The following is a 27,539-nucleotide window of genomic DNA, read 5'->3' as shown; positions in this document are numbered from 1 at the left end:
GTTTGATTACATTTTTGTTTCTCTTGTTGTTTATTTGTTTGTAAGTTTACGATCATAGCCGTTTTCAAATGCTTTATGCTTTATGCTACAATGTCAGGCAACAATTTTTGAATATGCATATGTTGTCGATCACTTATGATATATTTTAAAACGTCTCTAGTAGATGAAAGCATTCTATGACAGAGTCACAGCAATCAATTACTCGTCAGTCTGTTTAAAATGGATTTTTTAGGGGGCAAATACTGCTAGATTCCACTAAAAATTATAAAGTGTAATTCAACCTAATTCCATTGATTCGACACCAGAAGACTCAGAAGCCGAGCCCAAGTCCGAGGATTTCTCCCACATTTCTTTTCTGAAAACAAAATCAGGTATTTGTGACAGGTTCAAAACATCCTAGCAACTTCTAGACTAGATAAAAACAAGAGAAAATGAAGGAGAGAGCGGATCCCTGTGCTTCATGACAATTATTAAAAATTCTATTTATCGTTCGTAGCTAGTTAGTGTTGGGTTATTTTTGTCTGTACCCGTGACCGCACGGTCTTCCCTTACAGACACCACTCTGTTCCTCGACCGCTACTTTAGTGACGCTATTATCACCCGCTGCGTTTTTTCCCCTGTGCGGTGTGTTGTAATCTCCTGTAAAACCCAGAACCTGCCAATTTTAACAATACCTGACGTCAGTCTAACTTACCACTTTGGTGTTGAGTCTAAGATATTCACACAGGACCGGAAGAGATTCATGTCACATGATAGGCGATCTGCTCTTTTCCAATATTTTCTCTTCATGAAAAAATTAGCTTGCATTATGGGTGTATTACCCAAACAAGATGCTAGATAATAAGCGAACAGAACGTCAGAGCTTCTCCTCCTCAAATTTGCTCGCAGAGTTCTTTCAGATAATCCCGTATCTCGTCGTTAGCTCACGAGCTACCTTTGAAATACAATTTCATTCACACATCTCCTTTTTTTATTTCAAAGTTTTCCTACGCAAACTTGCCACTGACGGCAACAGTTGCTGCCGTCAATTTTTTTTTTCGGACAGACTTGGCGCCCCTCTTGCGCCCTTTCCTAGTGGCAACTAGCAACCAAGTTTACTAAGGTGTGCTATTGATTTTTAGTATCACCCAACTAGTGGACTAATGCAAATCCTGCATTTTGATTGGCTACGTTACTAGGGGACTATTAGTAATAGTCCTCGAGTAGCGAAATTGGCGCCATCGAGCGTGACGTTTTCTTTCGTTTTATTCCCAAACAAATATTTCTTCAACTTGCATTTGCTAACTTTATTATTACCTTTTCTGTCCGACTAGTTGGGTTATACTAAAACAATTAGACCCTTCGCCATCAAGGGCCACGGGTCAATAGCCCATTCGGCTTCGTCTCATGGGCTATTGACCCGTAGCCCTTGCGGGCTATGGGTCTAATTGTTAATTATCCCATCGCGCAGTTGTTGATTTGCATAAGCGATACAGTTTCTGATGGAGCTACAAAAACATTAGTTTTCAATATTCAAGGGGCACAGCATGATTAACTGTCCCAAGGAATTTGAGCCCGATGTATTGAGTACTTTTTGTGCGACTCGGGTTTAAAAACTCAACTTACAAAGAATGTATAAGTTCAGTAGCGCTTTTGCCACCGAGAATTTTTTTAGTTTTCGAAAGCCAATTTCTCCTTTAATATTACAACCAAAAAGCCCAAAATTTCACCAATTACTAAGTTTCACCACGAGATTATCGAGGTAAGAGAGTGAATCCCCCATACAGGTCCTCTAACTAAGGTAATCCCTCTTAAGTTATTTTTAGACATGGTACCCAGTTCTTCCGAGGATGTTACTCGCGCGATGCGTGGACAGCCGGAGCGACTTTCTCGAAACTACCTGAGACGAAATGGCGGGAACGTCATTTTACATGTTTTGATTTCGTTTTATAGCAAAGATGTTTTCTGCACCCTCAGCCGGCTTTTTGTTCGGGCGGGCTTTCGTTTGTTTTGTGCTCGTTTGGCTGTTCATTATTTGGCTGTTTATTCGGTTTTAGGGAATTTAATTAAGCTAACTTTAACGGCAACGGCAACGAGTACAATGGCTGTGTAAGCGAGCGTTATAATTCTTTGTTCATTTCTTTGCTGTTGTTTACAAAAGGTCACAAAACAACAACGTAAAATAGCCACATTCTGCATATTCGAGAGAACGTGAACTATACGACGGCCAATTTTTAAAATTTTTCTCGAATTTTGACGTTGTCTTGCATATTCTGTCTGGGATATTTCTGAAAGTATAGACAAAACGAATGAATCTAAATTCTCGCGAGATTCGTAGGTTGAATATTAAGTCGTGTTTTATTCGATGTTGCCTTTGGCGTTGTTGCCGTTGCTGCTAAAACTGCTTTTGCTACTTGGGCAGCGAGCATCTGCCTACACTTTCGACCATCTGTTTATTCGGTTGCCTAGCTTGTGTTTGGACGTTTGTTTGCTTTGCACTCGTTTGTCTACTCATTTCTCTGCCACTCATTCAGTTGTTATTGTTTGTGCTGGGGACATCCGTCTCTTATTTAAACTTCTATTAAGTTTCGAAATGTATTAAAACATACCGAGAGTCGAAGCTCCTTTGCATGTAAGCAAAATATCAAAGAAGACATCCCCGCAGCGTTGGAGGTTTTCCTTTTCTTTGAAACGAAACGAAACGAAACATAAACAGATCCTCCACGAAAACATCTACCCAACGCGCGAGTAATATCCGCCGAAGAACTGGGTGCAATGTCTAAATATAACTTAAGAGGGATTACCTTAGTTAGAGGACCTATATGGGGGATTCACTCTCTTACCGTGATAATCTCTTGGTTTCACAAGCTCTTTGAATGTTTGTAGTCAATTTGTGTCTATCGTGATGCCTTATCAGTGCTAGACTGTTCACAGCCTGAGATCTCTGTTATTCAACGCACCCGAAAGAAAAAGCGAGCGAGACACGAGGGGGTAGGGGCGGGGAGGCGACCGAACAGTAGTTATCTCGGTCCCTTACTCCGCTAATACTTTTTCTGCTGCTTTGTTGACACTTGTCGGCACTTGTCGACTGGTTTCTCCGCATGCTAGTTTATTTTCTTCCATTGCTTTTCCCTCCGCAAGCCCCATGTTTCCCTAAGGAAAATCGACGGAAACGCGATACTTGAGAAAATTCTCGACCAATCATCCATACACTGGATTATATAACACTAAGTGCCGTTCTCTCGCCGCATCTAACGGACGTTTTCATTAGTTGTCTCTTAGCTACAAGAAACTGGCTACATTCAAATAGGTCTCGCTATTCCACGCGGAATACAATTCAAGTCATTAGTTTTCCAGTTATTAGCTTACGGAATATCTTACCTCTTCTGAGAAGCGTTGTCGTATACAGTAACGGTCACTTGCAACTCGTCTTTAAATCCAATTTTAGAAAACTCCTCTTGTAATCTTTGCTTTACGGTCCCTGTCGCAAAAGCATCCATAAATGCCAGTAACCTGTCTTTTGTATAACAAATGAATTCGACAAGCACAGAACCCGGTCTAATATTTAGGACTCCATCCGCCAAACCTGTCAAGGCAGTTCTTACTGCAGTCTCAACAGGTTCAGGGTTTGAATTATAAAAAGCTCTTAACGTTAGGATGCCGGCGCCTACGAATCCTGCTGCTAACCAGGGGTTGTCAATTCTAATTCTAATGTGAAACGCACCGAAACCAGCTTCAACGTCAAGAGCAGGTCTATGTCCTGCAGCTTCTGCGGGAGGTTCCTCTGCCATCAGATTGCAAAATATGTACTCTCTATCGACGTCTGTAACCTAACGTTTCTTTTTACTGACTGCGCTGACGCTGAGGCGACTCTGTTGTAATCAGTGACTCGCTGGCCTTTGACTCCTTTCGTGGTTAAGAAACCTTACTTGCTGCTGTTAACAGGTTGGCGGCTTTCCCGTCCCTGATACTGAAACCACAAATGCAATCTTGAATAAGAAAAGTCATAAGAACATGAAAAGTATCATATTAAAATACCAAGTGAGAACAGTGAAGGATAAGAGAGTGAATCCCCTATACAGGCCTTATTCCCAAGGTAATCCCTCTTAAGTTATTTTTAGGTCACTCCCGGATTTGGAAATCCAGGTAGGTTCAGAAACAGCCAATCCTGAGACGCGATTTTGCTCACGTGGACAGCCCAAGCGACTTCACACGTCTTTTCATCCGCGAAAACATCCACGCAACACGCGTGGTATCATTATTAGGTACCATTTCTAAAGATAACTTGAGAGGGAATGCCATGGGAATAAGGTCTATAAAATGGGGAATAACCCTCTTCAGGAGCCCATCACTAGGAGGGTGTAACTACCCCATATTCCTGTCACGGCGTTTTCACAGACCGATCTATTTTTAGTTTGAATTTACCGTGAATTCAGACTCCCGCAGAAACCTCAGTGACCAATCACAAGGACGCACTTAATTTTTCACTGACGTCATCATTTCGCCGGAAGAAGTGATGGGCTCCTGATCTGAGGTCAGCCATTTTTTTCCTTAACGATGCGCGCTCATGTAGACCGGAACTGACCTATTTCGCAGGAAAAGAAGCTCAAAAATAGACCGGTCTGTAAAAATGCCGTGACATAGGCTTAGTATACGAGTTGCATGCTCCTAGTGATGGCCTCCTGTCTTCATATATATTACCAATCCGGCAACAATCAGGCCCGGTGTAATAAAAATGCAAGGCTCATGATCACACCATGTGCGGAAATAGAGATTTCAGAAATGATTTTAAGTTCAGGTGCAATGGAATGTTGAACAATGCACGTGCGAAACTTGTAATGTTAAAAAGTATTTCTCTCACACGCCGAATTAGCCGAGTATTCTAACTTGCATTTGATTTACAGCAATGTAAAATGATTTAAAGTTTTGCTGACATAAACCTGCACTTATATTTCATTTGCATCAGGGTTATGTAAGTTTATATTAGACAGATGTATAATCGGTCTAAACGCGTCACGCGACCGAATATTCGCCAGCTAAAACTGGGGAATATCCGAGATTATTATATGGCTGTGCCTCACAAGGACTGGGAACTACAGAATTCACGAATTTGATTGGCTGAAATCGATATTGACCGCGGTCTAGATTTTCCCATCTAGACCGGCATCTCGACCGATTACATTATGCCGTGAAAAAGTTGCAAACTAAAAACAAAAATATTGACATTTTCTTCCAAAATATTAGTTCCAGAAAATATTCATATTATGGACGTGCCTAGCCTGATGAGGAAAAAAGTAAACAGGACGACCAAACTTTGGCAGAATTAAGTTCAGTTCATCGCCGTTCGCAAGCAAAATGTCAGCTAGTACAAACCAGTTACATTAAACGAATTAATTTTTTCTTGTTCGCCATATAATAAACATCTTGTTAACCGAGCTTAGTCGGTCTGTATGTGAGAATCTTGACCTCGGTCGTGTGTACTCCCGACCTCGGTCAAGATTCTCCCATACAGACCTCCTGCTCGGTTAATAAGAGCTAAATATTGCCCAATTTTCAAAACTGCGCGCGTTGCAAAAAAGATCAGAAGAATAATAAACACAATAGCCTCCATTTGGGGCGAAAATATGCTCCGATATTTGTCCTTTGACATTATCTGTTCCTTGAAGCTCACAGTTTCCCTCGAGCTACGCTCTCGGAAAACTGTTCGCTTCTCGGAACAGATAATGTCCGCGGACAGATATCCTAGCATACTTTCCCGCCAAATGGAGGCTATTGTTTATATATATTTCGTTTGACCTGAATAAGAATAAGACTTAAGGATTTCAAAGGGGTATTTTAATAGAGCGGTGACAAGTGATCGCCTTTCTTTCCCCTCAGTTGAGATCGACAAAAATTATTCATTGACTCTACCCCCGTGGAAAAGTTCGTGTCGCAGGTCACGTGACCAGCCGCAACCAGGCTCTTTCTTCAAACAACCAAGGGAGACAGAGAAGAGAGAGCCTGGAAACGAAGTGGGCGCTTAGAAAGAAATATAAGCAAGTATAGGGCTTGACACTGGGTACGCTAACTTCGCCTGAAGTTTACACTCTTGGATGCTCGGTGACCTCCATTTTTCTATCTGTAGATCAGCTCCTTTGCCGATTTTAACGAAAAGCAGGAAAAAAGAAGAGTACAAATATTTCTTTTTGTCTACTCTCGTGTGTTCTTCGAATGTGGACGGTCAAGGCTGACACTTAGTCTTTTCCAAGCCTATTCTACCTCAAGGAACGACATCAGCTGCAAAAATTTACTTAATATACTTAGTTGCGTTGAGCTGAGTACAGGCTGAGTACGTTTACGTGATCTAAATTTCACTAGTGTAGCTTTTTTTATGGCCGATAGTTGTAAGCTAACATCGTCTTAAAATAACTAAAAACCTCTAGAAGACAAATGGACACCTTTATTTAAAAGTAAAAACCTAAAGGTGAAAATTTCAGGATAGTCCCTTCAGGGAGCTTACAAAGCATCTCTGCTATCAATAGGAGCCCTGAAGCTATTACCTAACATAGGTTACACGGTAATGCGATATATAGAAGAATAACAACATAAATATAGGAAAGCACATTACAACAAATATCAAAAGCCTATAACTACCATAGTAATATCTTCAAATTTATGTACGTTTACAGTATTTATTAAAAGCCGTACTCCCATGATACTGATAAAAAGATCTCTGCCTTGGTCTTCAACGCGCCAGATGTCAACAACGGGCACGGTGGCCCCCATTTGTCTTTTTAGCAAACGTTAGTTCATGGTACGTTTTTAAAAAAAAAAATCTGTCCGTTGGAACATTTCGGGGGCGAACGTCCTTAATTCGATTGACATCGCAGCTTCAAGTTTAAAGCTTGCTTGTTGTACCGACAAGCAATCAGTCAATAATCAATAGCAACAGGCCTGGGTGCGCATGCGGACTCTGGTCGTGGGTTGTGGCTGATATTGCCACGGTTACGCATGTGACCTTGGATCAACTGTTAAAGGCCTACTCTGGGACCTTAAGTCGCCTTAACTGTCATTGTCTGCGAAAGTGTTCCAGGGGCCAAAAGTTGTGGTCAACCGATTTGGCTGAAACTTGGCACAGAAGTTGGGTGCAATGAGATATTTCAAAAGCCAATTTGGCTCACTTCTCTGACTTTTAGCTTTGGAGTCTCAGGGGGGGGGGGTCTCATTTTTTGCCCTTTGAGCACCAAAAACCCGGTCTTCCAGGGGACATTTTGAAAGTGCCATAAAACCCAATTGGTAAACTGTGCTTCCAAATGAATTTGACCATGAACTCTACTATAACAGAGCTTTCATTTCATAAATGTAACTTTGGCCTCGAGGCATTGGACAGAGAGGAGCCTTGGGCTAGAGTTTGGCAAAAATTGATGTCAAAATTACAACCCAAAATTGCCATTTTTCAAAAAATCACTGTATCTACCTGCCTTCTTGCATAACTTCTGTACCTATACCATTATTTACTTTAGTGACCCAGTTATCAAAATCAGTTAAGAAAAATTTGGCTTTTCAAAGTTTGTTGAATTTTTGCCACAAACACTCTATGCCCCTCTAAGGCCATTCAAAATGGAATTTTGAGCATAAGTCATGCCATAAACAAACCAAATTGCTGACATGAAACCCTTATTCTGTATTTGGTGAGTGAAAATGAATTGTTAAAGCCAAATCAGTTTCATTGTTCAGAAATACTGATTCTTACCTTACAATTGCTCTTAAAAGACCAACATTTATCCTACAACAAAATGCGCAAGTTAACAACATACCGTGTCTAACGTAAGTAATTCAGGATTGAGGGGTGTAACAAGTTCACTAGCAGGTGTTCCCTCTCCACCCACTACCCCCGACCTCCCCACCCCCCCCCCCCCCCACCTTGTCACACACACGTAGAAAACCAGAAATCTACTTTCTAGGGAAAAGTTTGAGTAAAGAAAGTGTTAGGTGAGTAATGCACTAGCATCACTAGGGAAGAGATGAAATTCCTTGAGTGCCCGCAAGTAAAAAAAATCAACAACAACCAAACGTATTTTGCTCGATAAAGAACAACCAGTAACCTGGGGTTGTAAGCTGTTTTTCTATGAACTGAAACTCCAAAGGGCTTCCCTAAGAAAGTGGGCGTCCTGTGGTATGTTATAATGCCAGATTAGACTCGAGCATCGATCATCCATTAAAAAATCTCTATCCATTACCTTTGCTTCATAAAGCGTAGTAAGTTGAAACCTATGCTTTGGGCACACGCTCATCCTTACAACATCCACCTGGTCAATTGCTTTTCCGGAACGATTGAGAATCAGTTCCCATTCAAGGACACACGTGGATTCAGTGCCTATGTGTTAGCACGCAGTCTAATTAGTTTAAATCTTCTAAGCAAATCCGATAACACAAACTTATTCGGTAGATTTTGAGACAATATTAGGACTTCATAACGATGCGAAGCAGAGAGTCTATATGCGGGAAAACATTCTCTACCATGGTGTTATTATGAAGTCGTAATACCGTCTCAAAATCGAATGTATTTCCTATCGCGATTAGTGTATTTTTGCAGAAAACAAAAAATGTTTAATCAATTAATCGAGCTTAAGAATACAACGATAAATCTGAGATAGGTTTCAAACTGGGTATAAGATTCCTAAAATTATGCCACCTCCATTTACATACTAAAATAACTAATTTTAAGTAATTAAAAAAAGTATCCACATAATTTTTGTAACCAAGAATTTTATCCGTGAATCAAGGCAATTTCTCGCTTAAAATGTCAACTTCCTCGAAGAGCTTCGATGCAGCATGTTTGCAAAGATTTTTCTTCGACGAAACCAGCAAATATAGGAAAACGGTAGAGTTTCAAGCTCGAATTGTGATTGCGTGATAAGCGTCTGCACAGGTAAAGCTGAATGTAAACAAACAGAGCGAGCAGACGAAAAGCAGCCTTAAAGTTATTCTTATCGCTGTTTTTGGTCCACGAGATTGCTGCGATAAAATAACTGTACTTTTACCTTTCAAAGTTAGGATTTTAGTCAACCCTTTTGCCCTTTCTATGAACAATTTGTTGAATGTTAGTATCTCTTCGCAAGAACCAAGTAAATTACCTTGGGAAATCTTCGTCACAAACAAACAATTTGAGACGACAAAATCGTAAAATATCGTGGTCTCTGTCAATAAAAAGAGTCCACTGGATCGCGATAAAAGCCATTTGTGCGCGTGTATGATCCCCAACTGATAGTTTGAATCACCTGTAACTTTGTTATGACTAGGTCTTCCTCTTACCCCGGACGCACCTGACCCCTTGTACTTTTCCTTCAACCATTCAGTCATGTCTATCTCGCAGGACAACAAAAGAACCATTCCTGTTTCGTGCGCAGCCCATGATGTGGCACCGCACTGATCACTTACCCCTCCAAAGGAACAAAGTGCCATCGTGAAATTACCCTCGAATTTCTTACATCTGACAAAACATACCCGCCAAACCGAAAAAGAATGGGAACTCGGTCCAGTCCCCACTCTCTCTCCTATGTTCAAAATGGCGGGCCAGTTGATACATCGTCTCAATGCAAGGCCTCGTTTGGTTATTGTATTTGCAACAAAAGCTTTTCGTTTTACTTTCTAGCTCTCCTAACTGTGCATTCCTTCTTGACGGATGGTTTCATTTACTCCGCTCTAAAGGACTCTGAAATAACGGGTCACATCGGCACTGCTATAAACAGCAGCTTACATGTTTGTAATATATCCATGTATGCATGGTCATGCTCCTTTACTGGTGGGTATTTACAAGAATTATGCAGGCCGTTAACAGACATAGATTATATGCTAACGAACGTTTTTGTTAAGCTAACTTTATCGTGTAATCATAAAAAATCAGGCCTGACAAAATATGGAGATTTTCCATGCTTGGAGAAACGGAAAAGAATTATGACTTGAAAGACCTTGAAACTGAATATAAATCAGTGAAAAATTCAAACACCGTTCAAAAAGATCGTTATATCTAGGTAAGGCCTTCATCATTTGTGCTGTTTGATGGGTACTAAGTTTTGAAAGGAAACATTAACCCTTGTTTTGCTAAATCAGGGTGTCTGTTGTGCTAATCAAAGGCCTTTTAGGAGCAATTGTAAGGTAAGAATCACAGTATTTCTGAACAATGAAACTGATTTGGCTTTAACAATTCATTTCACTCACCAAATACAGAATAAGGGTTTCATGTCAGCAATTTGGTTTGTTTATGGCATGACTTATGCTCAAAATTCCATTTTGAATGGCCTTAGAGGGGCATAGAGTGTTTGTGGCAAAAATTCAACAAACTTTGAAAAGCCAAATTTTTCTTAACTGATTTTGATAACTGGGTCACTAAAGTAAATAATGGTATAGGTACAGAAGTTATGCAAGAAGGCAGGTAGATACAGTGATTTTTTGAAAAATGGCAATTTTGGGTTGTAATTTTGACATCAATTTTTGCCAAACTCTAGCCCAAGGCTCCTCTCTGTCCAATGCCTCGAGGCCAAAGTTACATTTATGAAATGAAAGCTCTGTTATAGTAGAGTTCATGGTCAAATTCATTTGGAAGCACAGTTTACCAATTGGGTTTTATGGCACTTTCAAAATGTCCCCTGGAAGACCGGGTTTTTGGTGCTCAAAGGGCAAAAAATGAGACCCCCCCCCCCCCCTGAGACTCCAAAGCTAAAAGTCAGAGAAGTGAGCCAAATTGGCTTTTGAAATATCTCATTGCACCCAACTTCTGTGCCAAGTTTCAGCCAAATCGGTTGACCACAACTTTTGGCCTCTGGAACACTTTCTCAGACAATGACACTTAAGTTGCCTAAAGTCGCCTTAAGTCGTTTTAAGTCGCCTTAAGTTGCTATCGGTTACGCAATGTTACAAAGGTTTCGGCACACTCAAATTGCCTCTGTAGAAGGTTATTAGACTTATAACTGTCATGTCAGGGTAAACTCTACTCCAACCCTTTGGAGGAGGAGGCACGATGAACCAATGGTTGGTGCAATGGACCCCTATTGGGGATCATTGCATTGTGTTCGTTCTCTCATAGTGCCTCTCCTCACCCAGATGTATAAATGGGTACTGGATACGGAACAGGGGGGGAGGGGCAGGGTGCAGAAGAGGTAACCTCAATAGGTGCGCTTCTAACTTTCACGCTGAGCAGTAAATATATGGTCATCCAAAGTCAATTGAGCCGAACTGAGTCTACACTTTAAATGATTTACTTACCCAGTGTAAAAGAGTGACAAAAGTGGGCCATTTCTCCAGCAAAAATTATTATTTGCATTTTACTTCCACATTCGACAAACTGTCAACGTTTGAATTTCCTAATTGGACGAACCAACTTGTAGCATAATATTTATGTATCCTTTTCGTACATTTGATGAAGCCAGGTATTCACATCATCTTATACACTTTACGTGGACTGCGGTACTGTTACTATCGAAAGTTAAGGTACAGAAAATTCTCTGTGATCAACTCCCAGTAAACATGGCCGCCAGGCCAATGTTTGGAACACGTAACTTAGTTTGCTCCGTGACTAAAGTATACGCGAGCTCACGCGAGTATGATTACTCCGACAGGCGTTTACAAAAAACAAGAAAGAAAACAAATCGCCAAACTAATACTCTCCGAAAGTTGAATACAGTAATTTATTATCGAGTTGAAATAAATCTACATTCAGGAACACTTAGCAGGAGAACTCGAATCTTTGAAGCATGAAAACCAGTTAGCGGCGCAAGGGTTACTGGGAGAATCAAAATGGCGAAGACCTGTGTGTCTGGTATCGATATATCAATTTCTAGTATTTCGTTGTGAAAATGTCGTTCTGGGCATTTGTAATATACCAGGTGGAAACTAGTGAAAGCTTGGAAGGTATATTTCCTGGTGGTCTGATCAGCCGTGGTAAAAACCTTCTAAAAGAATTCGATTCACTGTATAAACTGCTAGGGTTATCAGTAGTTGGTGAAATTTGACAGGAAGTGTTCTTACGAAGGAACTTAGCATGCAGTTATTTATTTTGATACCTCACTTGACATATTCACTTAACTGTAAGACTTCCTATGCCTGATTTCACAAAACTGGGTACTTGTGTGACAAATCACTTAGTCTCAACAGATGTTACTGAATTTCATTGTTCGCGAACTTGAGTTGGATTAAATGTTTTGTCCACTCGGAACCATCGAAAGAATAGTTATTCGGCTTCCCTGCTGCTCTTGGATCGAAAATATCTGGCTCCTCTGCTTCTTCATCCTCGATAATGACAATGCTTAAATAAACATGGCTCTTCAGGCGGCATCTGTGTGTTAAATCATCGTCATTGTCATTTTCCAATCCTTCGATGGCAGATTCGAAACCATTGTCTGGAATAGCGAAGTTTCCATGCAAATAATCAAGTATTTCTCGAGCACTATACCGCACAGACCTCCTGCTCGTGTTACAAGTGGTCTTTAAATCGTTTCTTGTTGACAAAAGCAAAATTTTGCGAAAAAACGCGATGAAAACAGCTCTAATCGGACCAAAAGGGCGTCTCCATGTGTGTTTTGTCTAAATTGGCCGTTTGGGAACTGGTAATAGGGACTTTAAGATATGGTACGGCTAGGTTGTAGTACGGCGGCAGATAGTGAAGATCACTTCCGGTGACGTCATGATGCGCGTACCAGTACGACGTTCTCGCCGTAGCCTTGCTTTCTACTACGGGAAAGTGCCTGGTTTCACGTACTCTTCACTACTTGAGTATAAGCCTGCTGTTTACTTCTCATTTTAACGCTATTTTCACTGTTTGAACAGCCTAGTTTGAAGATAAAGTTCTCAATCATAAAAATCAGTTCTAAGATCATTGTTTCTTTGTCATTTGTACAGAAAATTTGAACGATTTTAACACCTACCGCGAGATGATCAATTCAGTCATATTAGTATCGGGCCGATCAGCCGTTCATAAGAAAGCTTTGTATATTCTAATCTGAGCTATAATTGTTTATTACTGTTCAAAATGTAGTCTATTATAATCGAAAGTTTTGTATTTTCGGGTTTATCACGCGATCGTTGTACGAACAACCTGTCCGTGTTGAAATCGAGCCTTTAATTTTTTATACCAGAGGTTATATTTTGTTTTGTGTTTGGAATTACAGGCGGTTCTATCAAGTTCTAAAAGGCAAATCTGAGTTCTGGGAGATATAAGACGGATACAGGAGAAGGAAATCATTGTTATTAATCAAGCCTGTTTCGTATGAAAGTAGAATGATCTCCGGTTTTCCTTAAAAGTAGTTTTTTTTTTTGCTAAGACACGTAGAGACTGCACATACCGTTGCCGTACAGCAAACTCTTAATCATTTGAGTTTGGCGGGTAAAACACCGTTGTCAGCCCAGTCCCTCACGGACAAAATAGCCGTAGTGGCACCTCTCCGTAGCGTATCTTAAGGTCCCTAATGACTAAGGGGCAGACTGCTGGTTAAAGGAAGTGCAGGCTACTCTGCTGTCCGATACACTGGGCTCCAAAGGGTTAAGTTACGGCGACTTAAGGTCCCAGCCTTGTCAACTCCTTATACCTTTTCAAAAAAGTGTATTAAATGCTTAATCTTGCAACAGAAAAATAGAAGATTTGCTGTAAAAGTCGTCCGATTCTCCGATTATTTCGATTTTCCGACTTCTGCTTTACGGCTAAGATTTTTTTCTTCCAATTCTGCCGTAACAATATATAATCTTTCATATATTCACTTTAATACAATCACCCTTTATTGGTGTGTGTTTATACAACGGGATTCAAAGCTATTAATTTACGCCAAACGCTCACGTAAATTTGTAAAAAGATGCTGTAAATATCCTTTGTTCAGAAGTGAGTAACTCGTTGCGTGACTTTCCAATTGACACCAACGCCGTATCATTTTAAACCTTACCGTCTTACTGGCCTATCTCAACGGCTTCTACACCCATCTCAACGCAATTACTATCGAAAAATTCCACCCGAACATCGTGCTTTAATAACATACATACTTGCTTTGGCTTTTCCGGAAGTGAATACCTCGTCGCGTGACTTTCCAATTGACAGCAACTTGGTTTCATTTTAAAGCTTACCGTATTGTAAGCCCATCTCAACGGCTTCTACACCCATCTCAACCCAATTACTATCGAAAACTTTCACCCGAACATCGTGCTTTAATAACATACACACTTGTACTGGCTTTTCCGGAAGTGAATAACTCGTCACGCGACTTTTTAATTGACAGCAACTTGGTATCATTTTAAAGCTTACCGTGTTATTAGTCCATCTCAACGGCTTCTACACCCATCTCAACCCAATTACTATCGAAAACTTTCACCCGAACATCCGTGCTTTAATAACATACACACTTAAACTGGCTCTTCCGGAAGTGAATAACTCGTCACGCGACTTTTTAATTGACACCAACTTGGTATCATTTTAAAACTTACCGTGTTATTAGTCCATCTCAACGGCTTCTACACCCATCTCAATACAACTACCATCGAAAAACTTAACCCGAACATCGTGCTTTAATAACATACACACTTGTACTGGCTTTTCCGGAAGTGAATAACTCGTCACGCGACTTTTTAATTGACAGCAACTTGGTATCATTTTAAAGCTTACCGTGTTATTAGTCCATCTCAACGGCTTCTACACCCATCTCAACCCAATTACTATCGAAAACTTTCACCCGAACATCCGTGCTTTAATAACATACACACTTAAACTGGCTCTTCCGGAAGTGAATAACTCGTCACGCGACTTTTTAATTGACACCAACTTGGTATCATTTTAAAACTTACCGTGTTATTAGTCCATCTCAACGGCTTCTACACCCATCTCAATACAACTACCATCGAAAAACTTAACCCGAACATCGTGCTTTAATAACATACACACTTGTACTGGCTTTTCCGGAAGTGAATAACTCATCACGTGACTTTTTAATTGACAGCAACTTGGTATCATTTTAAAGCTTACCGTGTTTTTAGTCCATCTCAACGGCTTCTACACCCATCTCAACCCAATTACTATCGAAAACTTTCACCCGAACATCCGTGCTGTAATAACATACACACTTAAACTGGCTCTTCCGGAAGTGAATAACTCGTCACGCGACTTTTTAATTGACACCAACTTGGTATCATTTTAAAACTTACCGTGTTATTAGTCCATCTCAACGGCTTCTACACCCATCTCAATACAACTACCATCGAAAACCTTAACCCGAACATCGTGCTTTAATAACATACACACTTGTACTGGCTTTTCCGGAAGTGAATAACTCATCACGTGACTTTTTAATTGACAGCAACTTGGTATCATTTTAAAGCTTATCGTCTTATTAGTCCATCTCAACGGCTTCTACACCCATCTCAACCCAATTACTATCGAAAACTTTCACCCGAACATCGTGCTGTAATAACATATACACTTGTGCTGGCTCTTCCGGAAGTGAATAACTCGTCACGTGACTTTTTAATTGACAGCAACTTGGTATTAACTTGGTAGCTTACCGTATTATTAGTCCATCTCAACGGCCTCTACACCCATCTCAACGCAACTACCATCGAAAAATCATTCGTGTCCAATACACCCAACTAGAGTCGATTCGTCACGCGACGAGTTATTCACTTCCGGAAAAGCCAGTTTAAGTGTGCATGTTATTAAAGCAGGATCTTCGGGTGAAAGTTTTCGATAGTAATTGCGTTGAGATGGGTGTAAAAGAAGTTCAGATGGACTTACAATACGGTAAGCTTTAAAATGATACCAAGTTGCTGTCAATTGAAAAAGTCACGTGACGAGTTATTCACTTCCGGAAAAGTCAGAACAAGTGTGTATGTTATTAAAGCACGATGTTTCGGTGACAGTTTTCGATAGTAATTGGGTTGAGATGGGTGTAGAAGCCGTTGAGATGGACTAATAACACGGTAAGCTTTAAAATAATACCAAGTTGGTGTCAATTGGAAAGTCACGCGACGATTTATTCACTTCCGGAAAAGCCAGAGTGTGTATATTATTAAAGCACGATGTTCGGGTGAAATTTTTCGATAGTAATTGCGTTGAGATGGGTGTAGAAGCCGTTGAGATGGACTAATAAGATGCTAAGCTTTAAAATATTACTTCGTTGGTGTCAGTTGAAAAGTCACGTAACGAGTTATTCACTTCTGAACAAAGGATATTTACAGCATCTTTTTAACCGCACGGCCATGGGCCGAGCGCGGTTCATGGTTTACCCGTGGTTTTTTTAACCGCGCGGCCATGGGCCGAGCGCGGTTCATGTTCTAGCCTTGGTTTATTTTTTTTTATTTTTTTTTGTCGGAGACCAGACGAGATCTCCACTCGGCCAACTTTGAATTACGCAATCTGTAATGTTTACTCGCCAAACCTTGTTTCTTGAGGGTCAACAGAAATCTCAGATTACAAAATCACGCCGAACCTACACGTTGCAAAAAATCTCTTCAAAACCCTGACATCGAAGCGATATATCACTTTAGCGTTAATAGCTACCACACATTGGCAGAAGGTAAATCTATTCCTTAAAAATCCAGCTTTATCTTGCTAAATTTCAGCGAAATCGAGCAAAGCCAGAATTAATTAGAATTTTTTTTGTGACCTCACTCCCTAGACTTGACCTAACAAAAGGAGCATCGGTCGCCCATAGCAACCGAAAAACACGAACATAACAAAGCCGACGTTTCGGCCAAACAACTCCAGAATTATCGCCTGAGAGCTTAAACTTGAATGGGAACATCTTTTTCGAACTTCTTTCAACTCATTTAGACGAAAGAATGGCCTCGGCGGGCTACAAAAATGACCAAGAGAAAAAACAGAACAAGACAGCAGAACAAACCGATAATATTTCACCGCGTGGCTTTCGGCACGAAAACGAAAATACAGCTTACTTCTGGATAAATTGAGCCTTAGAAGCCACCAACTGGTCCCATATTACTTTCTGTATCCTTACAAATGTCCTGACTTCCATCTCCGAAAGATTTTACCCCAATTTTGAGCAAATAAACATTTCGCCAATAGCGACCACCATTACGGTGGCTTGCATGCTAAATTAGCTAACTTGACAAAATTCTCCCGACGGGGGAGGATGTGAGGAAAAGAGCTGAAAAATGGCCTGTAATTGGCTAATGATGAGATCTTCCCACTGTCCAAATTTGGTGAGAATCGAAAGTAACGCCAATTTTCTGTCACGTTTTCAATCTCTAGCCACTGGAGTGACCAAAATCGATACATCGGTCGGGATAGAGTTTTATGGAGGCCCGTTCTGGTCAAAATTGTAGTAATAAAATTGCCCCACAAGTCAGTTTTTTCAGTCAATGTTTTACTTTTTATGAGCTTGCTGTGTATTTTCATCGGCGGTGCAAATTTCTTTTTCGAGGTGTTTGCTTATTTTTTTTAGCAGCCTGAATTATTTTAATTTAGTCAGGTCAAATTTTTTGTGGGTACTACGAATGAAGTTTTTTCACTCGTACTGCAAATTATTTTTGACTGGTACTGCGAATTATTTTTTACTTGTGGTACTGAGAATTATTTTTTCATTGGCGCTGACAATTATTTTTCAAGGTATCGTGAATTTATTATTTGGCCTACAATACATTGCGGGCTTGCGATTGAGGGGGACTGGCTCGAGTGTTTTGACTTACTAGGCGGCCATTTTGAAAATTGTGCGAGTGCTATCCAAAAGAATGCCAAGGCGAAACATTGTCAGAGAAAGAAACGAAAGAGGTTTTCACGTTTTCTTACAAAATTTGAAAGGAGTCGTTGGTGTGTGCGCAAGTGATGAGGTTTTCTGGACCGAGGATTTAATAGAAGAGACTACGCAGTGGCTGCAAGACTCGTACACAACTCTAACCCTTATTGAGCATGACATGACTTCCCAAATGAGCGATCCCCTTCTTGAACATGTGCGTCGTTTGAAGAACAATGTGCAATCTCTTCAAAGACTTCTCGTGTCTTGTGAAACTACTGCATCAAGTGCAGAGAATTCTGTTTCATTTTATCCTCAACCAAGTCCAAGGATGGAGGGTCAAGGACCTGGAAGACCGGCCTTGAACATAACGAAAGAACAAATAGAATATTTGCGTTCTATACATTTTCCATGGGAAAAAATAGCCCAGTTGCTTCACATAAGTGTATCAACGCTTCAAAGAAGACGAAGGGTGTTAGGTATAAGTGATAATTTTGAACAATATTCAGACATATCTGATGATGAGTTAGATCAAATCTACAAAGAAATAACTGCAGCTGATACAAATGTCAGCAATGGTGGATTTCTCACACCAAATATTGGTAGGAGACGATTTATTGGAGCCTTGAGGAGTAGAGGGTTGCGAGTTCAACGCTGGAGGGTGAGCAACTGTTTACGACGGTTAGACCCTGTAGGCACTGCTTTAAGGTGGCGGTTGGTAATTTATCGTCGAAAGTATAATGTTCCAACACCCAACTCGCTGTGGCACTTTGACTCGGCCCACAAGCTTATCCGATGGAAACTTATAGTCCATGTTTGTGTAGATGGATTTTCACGTTTGATTACCCATTGCAGGTGTTGTGACAATAACAAAGCTGAGACTGTATTAAGACTTTTTGAGGAGAGCACAAAAACCTATGGGTTGCCATCAAGAGCAAGATGTGATTATGGGATGGAGAATGTTCTTGTTGCCCAGTTCATGTTGGAAAGAAGAGGCTTAGACCGGGGAAGTATTATCACAGGATCATCTGTTCACAATTGCCGGGTAGAAAGAGCTCACAGGGATGTTTATGCTGGCGTCCTATGTTTTTATGCAAAGTTATTTGACGAAATGGAAAAAACTGGTATTCTTGACCCTTTAAATGAACTATGAACTGCATAATATGTCCCCTCTCCAGCTGTGGACGAGTGGCATGCTGCAAAACATGAATTCTCAACATACTGCACTTACTGTAGATGAAATGGAACAGTATGGTGTTGACGCTGATGAATCAGTTACAGTGAGTGATGAAGACTACCAGGTACAGATTGATCCACCAACCTTTGTGCTCACAGAAGAGCAAAGGATGCAACTGCCAGATCCCTTTCAAAATGACCATAATCAAGGTCGGAACAATTACCTTAATAGTGCCGAGCTCATGACATTATTCCTTTTCAACGAGGAAGAAACTTAAGAATAGAAGTCACTGATGGAAAACCCTGTTGATGTGAGCTTTTCTGTCTGCTTGCAATTTTGAAAACTAGGATTTCTGTGTCAAATAATAAAAAACTCCGTTTGTTGCTGCTTTTTGGAGGAAAGATTTGAACTCAACCTAGATTTTGACAAGACCTTAGAGAAGGTAAAGTGCATTACCCTAAGTGCACTGAGTCAGGTTATTACAAAACAGTCATTTTGTGTCCTTGGGACACTTTGCAAAATTGTATCCCATGATGAACAGAGGGAGAAGTCAGATGTATAAGAGTCACAATAGAAAACCTACTTTGAAAGATTAAAAAATCATCTTGTTAACACCCACACCCTCCACCTCCCCTCAAAACAACTTGGCTTTTGTACCCATTTTACAGTCACCATTCCATGTTTTCTAATGACAGGTCTGTAGTTCTTCATTCAAAGTGCACTCAATAGCTCCCACTTTCATTTTTCATTAACATTAAGAGTGGTAATGACCTGGATAAGTTGTTACACAGTTGCCTCTTTTATCTTCTTTCTGATTCTTTTGTTTGTTTGTTTGCCACAAACAAAACCCACACCAATGAACTAAAGTAGTGAACACCATCAGAATATGAGAATTGAAACCATTCAGGAAAACATTTTAGAGTTCATCAGCCTGAGTTCTATAGCCTATTCCCTGTACTAAGAGTGGGTATTTCTCCCATATAAAGAATTTCCCTGAAAAAAGAGAAAAATGATACTTGGGTTGATAACATAAACATTTTATTAAAGGAAAGTAATGACAAAGTTAAGTAACAAATACCGGGTATGAAAGTAAACTTTTGCTACCTCTTCCCATAGCTGTCACTAAAGTATTGAGGTACATGTATCAATAAGGCTGGAGAAAACACTATTTAGAGATCTCACTTGAATACATACAAAACTGATGCAAAGCACCATTACTAAACCCAACCAGTTGCAAAAGCTAAGTTGTTAAAATGGAAACCCAAGAATGAGGAATATCCTAGATTGAAGCAGGAATATCCTAGATTGAAAACCAATTTCTGTCAGTTAACTGAAAACTGTTCAAACTCAACATGGCCTGATGTTGTCATGAATAATATTATCATTGTTTAACATGGCCACTGAAACATTTGTGATTAACAACATCATGTTCAAGGGACAGACTTCTTTCAATCGAAGTTGACTTCAAGGTTCAAGTTGTTGTAATGTAAAAACCTTCAAAACAAACTGTCCCCTTTCTATAAATTAACTCTTGACAAAGCATAAGTTTCAATTCAAACTTGTAATCCTCATTTCTGAAAAGAGCCTTTTGGTAACAGATATAATAATGCTTAACTCTACAATAACATTATTGGAATCTGTTAAATAATTCCAAAGTATGTGCTACCAAAAGCATAGTCATACAGATTAAAGAGTATGTCATCTGAAGGAAGACTGACTGTGCTGCTTGGAGATGGGAGATGCAATGTATTAGTGCAAGTGTTTGAAGTAGGGAGGAAGCTCCCACTGCTGGATACAAATCTGATCTGCGGGGAAATGGAAAACCCCAATGCTGGCTCCTCATCTGCGCCACAAACAAATTGCAAAATGTGATTAAGGGTTAGGGTGGTGGATCCAGTAACCCTTCTCCCTGAAGCAACTTCTTTCACGTATTTGTAAAATGCGGCATATACTTCTTTTTCATACCTCTTAGTATTGGAACCCTCCTCTGCAAACTTTGGTTCCAACAAATGGACAAGATTCCTCACATCGAGTTTGCTAGAAGAGGGCCTGAAAAGGTATAAAAACAAACTAAGGAAGCTTTGCCATCAGTTGCAGGACTCCAACTTTACGTAAACAGTTTCGTAGGTTGACAATGCAGGGGGAATGCTCAGATGAATCATCAATAAGTTCTTGAAGTTGTTCCTCAGACAGAAAGCTGGGAATTTTCCCATTCTGTAGAACACTTAATCCCATTATTATACCAGATGTATAGTAACGTTCTGCAAAGTCCTCGATGAGTCCACTGTCAAACAATTTTTCTTTGATTTCTTTGAGAACTAACCTGAAAAACTCTTTTCTAGGTCCCCCCAAGTCCTGAGCTCCCTCTCCCATAAAATTTACCTCAAGTGGCAGCCTTAAGTTGTCAATTAATGCTACTTCAGTTAATGCATCTTGAAAAACATGGTCCCTATCTATTATTATAAAGTTGGTCTTTCCTTTTAGTTCTGTTGAAGGGTCAACTATGTCCAACTGCCTTCCATCTAAAATGTGTTCTTGGGCTTTCTTCAGGATGGCAACTGGATTTTGAAATCCCTTACATTCATCAATAATATTGACAGTAATGTTATCAATGATTCTCAAATAGTCAGCCTCACTGAGAGGCTCTCCATTATCTACAGGCTGTTCCTTATTAGCCGCAGGTTGTACTACATGTTGTTCTCCATTGCCTCCCTCTTGATCATCTACAGTTATGGCTGCATGTTGTTCTCCACTATCTCGCTCTTCATCATCTGCAGATTCGACTGCATGTGCCTGTTCCTCTGCATGTTCCTCTTCCTTATGTCTATTTGTATTTGGCCCTTCACAGTTCATAGATTGCACCTCATCTTGTACGATGATGTTCTCTTGATTTACTTCTGACATGAAATCATCCATACTCCTTTGAATACCACTGTCCACCTCATCAGGGTCATCTTCGACTAGTAAACGCACATACACAGCACCTGTAGAAGCAATGCTTTTCAGCAAAATGTTTCCATTGATCCTCACCCCTGAAGCCAATGTCGGTTTCACTAGCACTCCAGAGATATTCTTCACGAATTCGAACTCAATGTATTTGCATTCCTCTGGAAACTGTGCTTTCACTTTATTGTAAAGGGTTTTTTCATTCCACCCTTTGTCAATTGTAAATCCACTTATAACACGATTTCTACGCTGGAGACTGACCTTTTCCTGGCGAGTTGTTGGTGTTTTTTCACACTGTAAACCCACCATAATAATGTCTTTGATGGCAAACTCATTCGATGGACGGCCAACCCTTTGTGTCGAATTAGAGCGGCCTCTACCGCTCGAAGTAGGAGCAGAACTACGATGAGTTGTTCCTTGCATACTCGGGAATCTTCGGTGCAGTTCACTTACCAAACTTCCTGAACTTCTAGAAGAAGATCCCGATTCTGATCCTGACGGAAGGGCACTAGAAGCAGAACCAGAAGATAATGGACTCGAAGAGGAAGAACTTCGCTGATTACTTGCTGCCGCAGTATGAGTGGAGTTCACTAGCTGAGAAATTCGACTGATTTCTGTTATAGCATTATTGGCTATTTCACGTATCTGCCGTTGAACAGATTTATCCATCTCCAAATATTTTCAATACAATTAAAAGATGAAACCTCAAAGATGGCGCGAAGAAATCGAGCGGGAAAGTACTCGAGCCAGTCCCCCTCAAATCGCAAGCCCGCAATGTATTGTAGGCCAAATAATAAATTCACGATACCTTGAAAAATAATTGTCAGCGCCAATGAAAAAATAATTCTCAGTACCACAAGTAAAAAATAATTCGCAGTACCAGTCAAAAATAATTTGCAGTACGAGTGAAAAAATTCGTTCGTAGTACCCACAAAAAATTTAACCTGACTAAATTAAAATAATTCAGGCTGCTAAAAAAAAAATAAGCAACCACCTCGAAAAAGAAATTTGTACCGCCGATGAAAATACACAGCAAGCTCATAAAAAGTAAAACATTGACTGAAAAAACTGACTTGTGGGGCAATTTTATTACTACAATTTTGACCAGAACGGGCCTCCATAGAGTTTCATTATTAAATTACATGACTTGTGTGACTACTTTGCTAGCCCTTTACTCGTTGAAAACACCAATCAAATTTAATCATGTCTTTACAGAAAGAAAGCTGTTGTTAATAGTGTTATTATCGTGTGGCTCATATCGTTCATGACCATACATATCCCGAAGAAAGTTCTAGATTACGACCATTACGTCATCGGAGATTTGTCAACGGCTACCACTGATGCTGCAATAATACAGTTTGTGTTGATCAAGTGATGTGATGTCTACAGTAAGAAAAGAATCATCACTGACTGCTTTGAAATGTGCACTACATTCCGACGGTAGTGCTAAGCAAACAGTTAAATTTTAAAAGCGCGGTTATAAGATCTAAAAGATCTTCTTGTTTTCGTTTTGTATGCGACCAGAGCCAAGCTTTCACTCGGCCAAATTTTGAGTCACGCAACCTGTGATATTTACTCGCCAAAAGCTGTTGAAACATTAATAAATCTCATCTCCGATACTGACTTTCGCGGGAAAAAAATTAAAAACCCAGCGTTCGTCAAAAATTATATTTTTTCACCAGAAATTTCGCTCGGAACATATACATATTTATATTCGTTTGAATCATCGATGAAATGACTTTTTTCGGATATTTTTTCCTTCGGGGTCAACAAAAACCTCCGATTACAAAATCTCGCCGAACCCACACGTTGCAAAAAAATCTCTTCGAAACCCTGATTTCGAAGCGATATATCACTTAAGCGTTAATAGCTACCACACATTGGCAGGCGGTAAATCTATTCCTTAACAATCCAGCTTTATCGTGTTAAAATTTCATAGAAATCGAACAAAACCAGAATTAATTAGAATTTTTTTGTGACCTCACTCCCTAGACTTGACCTAACAAAGGAAGCCACGGTCGCCCATAGCAACCGAAAAACACGAACATAACAAAGCTGACGTTTCGGCCAAAAAACTCCAGAATTATCGGCTAAGAGCTTAAACTTGAATGGGAACATCTTTTTCGAACTTTTTTCAACTGATTTAGACGAAAGACTGGCCTCGGCGGACTACAAAAAAGACCAAGAGAAAAAACAGAACAAGACAGCAGAAAAAGCCGATAATATTAATTCATCGCGTGGCTTTCGGCACGAAAACGAAAATACAGCTTACTTCTGGATAAATTCAGTCTTAGAAGCCAGCAACTGGTCCCAAATTACTTTCTGTATCCTTACAAATGTCTTGACTTCTATCTCCGAAAGATTTGGCCGCAATTTTTGAGCAAATAAACATTTCGCCGCGGCGACCGCCATTACGGTGGCTTGCATACTAAATTAGCTAACTTAACAAAATTCTCCCGAGGGGGGGATATGACAAATTTGGTGAGAATCGAAAGTAACGCCAATTTTCTGTCACGTTTTCGATCTGTGGTCACTGAAGTGACCAAAATCGATACATCGGTCGGGATAGGGTTTTTTTTATATGACTTGTGTGACTACTTTGCTAGCCCTTTACTCGTGGAAAACACCAATCAAATTTAATCATGGCTTTTAAGAAAGAAAGCTGTTGTTAATAGTGTTATTATTGTGTCGTTCATATCGTTAATGCCCATACATATCCTGAAGAAAGTTCTAGATTAACACCATTACGTCATCGGAGATTTGTCAACGGCTACCACTGATGGTGCAATAATACAGTTTGTGTTGATCAAGTGATGTGATGTCTACAGTAAGAATAGAATCATCAATGACTGCTTTGGAATGTGCACTGCGTTCCGACGGTAGTGCTAAGCGAACCGTTTCATTTTTAAAGCGCGGTTATAAGATCTAACAGATCTTCTTGTTACAAACTTACCTGAGCGTTTGGCGCAAATTAATAGCTTTGAATGCAGCTAGAAAATGTTTTTGAAAAATTGGTAAAGATATTTAAATGATTTTATGTTCTAATTTCCACTACTGAATTTTAATTCGAATTGGCAGACAGTTTCAGCCCGTCGAATTGGCAGATGGCGAATTAGCAGTGAATTGGCAGACAACTTCACCTTGATTATCACATCAATCGAGTACCGAGCATCTTCTCGACTGTAACAGGAAACCGGCGTAGAGTGTGGATTCTTGGGATGTAACGTTCCAACTCGTACTTCTATCCAAACTGTTCCTACTATTTAACATCCGAGACAGGCGCATCGAGACGGCGAGGCCCTTAGATCCTGTCAGTGGCTTAAACGATTTCAGACTTGGAGACGAATGAAACGCAGAAAAACTAGACCTTGTGACTCACAATACAGCCGTGGGATATTTCGATATCCAATTAAAAACTTTCCGAGATTCAAGAATTCAAGAGTTTTCTGCGAAAAAGTGTATGCAATAAATTTTTCAACACAATTGCAATCTTCACTCAGACTGAAAGTTATTAACTAGTGCATGATTCCACATGTTTTCGCTACACAGAATCGGATCGATAAGATATCCGAAGATATTGACTATTTTTAATCAATTTTCGACCTGGATACAAGATTTAAAACTTATACTAAGGCGCGAATTAAAGTAGAAAACATATACACGTACAAACCTGAACTACACTCGTCTTCAGCGACGCAGAATGGACAGTTTCTGTGAGGAATAGTTCAGCATCAGATGATAACCTACAAACAGGCGTCCCTATTAATCGCGGCGCTAAGTGCGGAACGCCTATATGTGTGACTTTTTTCTGATTGGTCAATAAAACAACAACAAACATTGACCTACGTATTGATTGGTTCCTGACTAAAAGTTTGACCTCCGGCATAAAAAATATCGCTACTGAATAGACTCGCTTTTTGGGCTCGTCGCGCAATCTTCACTCCCTCACGAAATCTGTGCAAAATGTTATAGAAGCTGAGAAAAAGAGTACAATGCAAACTAAGATTATGTCCTTACGCAATAGCGCGTGGCATCGAGGGTCAGCAAGACACTCCAGTGTCACAGTGACCATGTCGGAGACTGGAGTTAGTATTATGGATAGCGTGATTTGAGCAGACTTGAGTTGATGATAGGAAACTCACGTGGTATACCAATTTCATTCAGTAAGTAATTTTGTTAAATAGCCGAGAAAGATATGTGTCAAGGACCGGAAATTAACCTTTAGTTTGCTTTCATGCAACATTGCATGCAATATAGAGTAAAACACATAAGCGTTTTGTGATTTGAGTTCAGTTGACCTTGTAAACCAGTCGAGAGACGTACCAAACCAGTTGAGTTTTAACCAGTTGAGCAAGGAGCCTCTGAGCCAATAAACCTGCCCGTGGAATATAATTTGTCCTGACTTATTTTTCTCTTTGTGAGATTCGCGGGGAATCGTTATTCTTGGAGGCTAGCGTTTCCCACAACCAAAATTAAATAGAAACCTATGATAAACAAGTCTTAAATGTTGCGAAAAGTTGCAACCCCATATAAAATATTCGACAAATTACAAAAAATGAAACAAAAAGGTTAGTAACCGCTTAATAGACCCGGGCTGTGCGCTTAAAAGACGTGATCAAAATTTAGCGCGTAATGGGGCAAAAATATTCAACAAGAAAACAACAGTAACAACACAGTTTACATTTATTCTTCGTAGCAACAGTAGCGCGAAATATATTTAGTGGTTGCATGTTCTAAGGAGTTCCGTCACACACTAGCCAACAGATTTTATAGTAATTTTATAGTAATGTTGTTTGTAAGGGTTGTCTCGGGTAACCGGGAGGCAATGACCCTTATTATTTTTCAGTTGACATACAGCGCGCACTGATTAGTTCCTTCCGTCATTTGGAACAGCCGTGAAACACAAGACACCTGACAAGAATTAATAGCAAATGCCAACCTGCAAACTACAATTACATAGAAAAAAGGCCACAAAATGTTTCAATTGAAAACTCAAGTATGTAAAACATAGCGTTTGATTGTAAACATTTTGTTGAAACACCTTTTAAATGTGCAACAAAACCGACTGAATTTAAAAGCTGTAAAAAATATTCACGTGAAATTCTGTTGAGCGACAAAATATTCGTTCTGGTGGAAACATTATTTTCGTATAAAATTACTCTTAGTTCTTCAGTAAAGTTTCTTACCTTCCATTTGGGTCTTGTCCTTTTATACTTCAGTGAACTTGTACAATTGTGAGCAATACAGTTGTTGTCTTTCGATGGTGAAAACCGTGTAAACAAGTGATCTCCTGCTTCATTTGGCTTGCACAAGGCATTTAATTTTCAGAAACGTTATTTCTTCGCATCCTCTCGTAAGCCTTTATCTTTTGTCATAATTTTCAGGTATACAAGACTTTAGAGGAGATTGTGCGAGGAACATTTCGGTAACAAAACTCTGTCTCGCTCGCTTTCCACACGTGTTTCATTCAATTAAAAAAGTGATGGACGCGCCACTCCGCGCTACAAATTTTTCCCGCCTTTTTCATACTATCACTTCGTTCAGTACAAACTAAAATGTCCATATTATCCAGTCAATACGGACTAGGAATAATTTAACAAAACAATTATTCCATTCACCCTGGTTGAAAAAATAAACAATGGCCTCCATTTGGAGCGAAAACATGCTTGGATGTTTGTCTGCGGATTATCTGTTCCGAAAAGCGAACAGTTTTCTCAGCGCGGAGAGACGTTCGA

At 39.9% G+C, this 27,539-nt stretch overlaps 1 protein-coding gene, 1 long non-coding RNA gene and 1 pseudogene across 4 annotated transcripts in view; all 3 read right to left on the bottom strand.

Moving 5' to 3' along the window:
* LOC145482252 (uncharacterized) overlaps positions 1–27,539 on the bottom strand; it is a 74,180-nt gene that overhangs the window by 27,267 nt on the left and 19,374 nt on the right. The gene's annotated exons all lie outside the window — the stretch shown is intronic.
* LOC145484654 (uncharacterized) lies at positions 277–25,559 on the bottom strand. Its single transcript, XM_081463260.1, has 3 exons — positions 25,475–25,559; positions 3,361–3,949; positions 277–355 (listed from the first exon to the last, which is right to left on the bottom strand). Exons 2-3 carry the CDS (start codon positions 3,768–3,770, stop codon positions 277–279), a joined length of 489 nt encoding a protein of 162 aa, XP_081319386.1. The 5' UTR covers positions 3,771–3,949; positions 25,475–25,559.
* On the bottom strand, positions 20,193–21,266 carry LOC145462947 (uncharacterized; annotated as a pseudogene).

Source organism: Orbicella franksi, chromosome 1 (assembly GCF_964199315.1).
Source record: "Orbicella franksi chromosome 1, jaOrbFran1.1, whole genome shotgun sequence".
NCBI lineage: Eukaryota > Metazoa > Cnidaria > Anthozoa > Scleractinia > Merulinidae > Orbicella > Orbicella franksi.
This window is presented reverse-complemented; position numbering and strand designations above follow the sequence as displayed.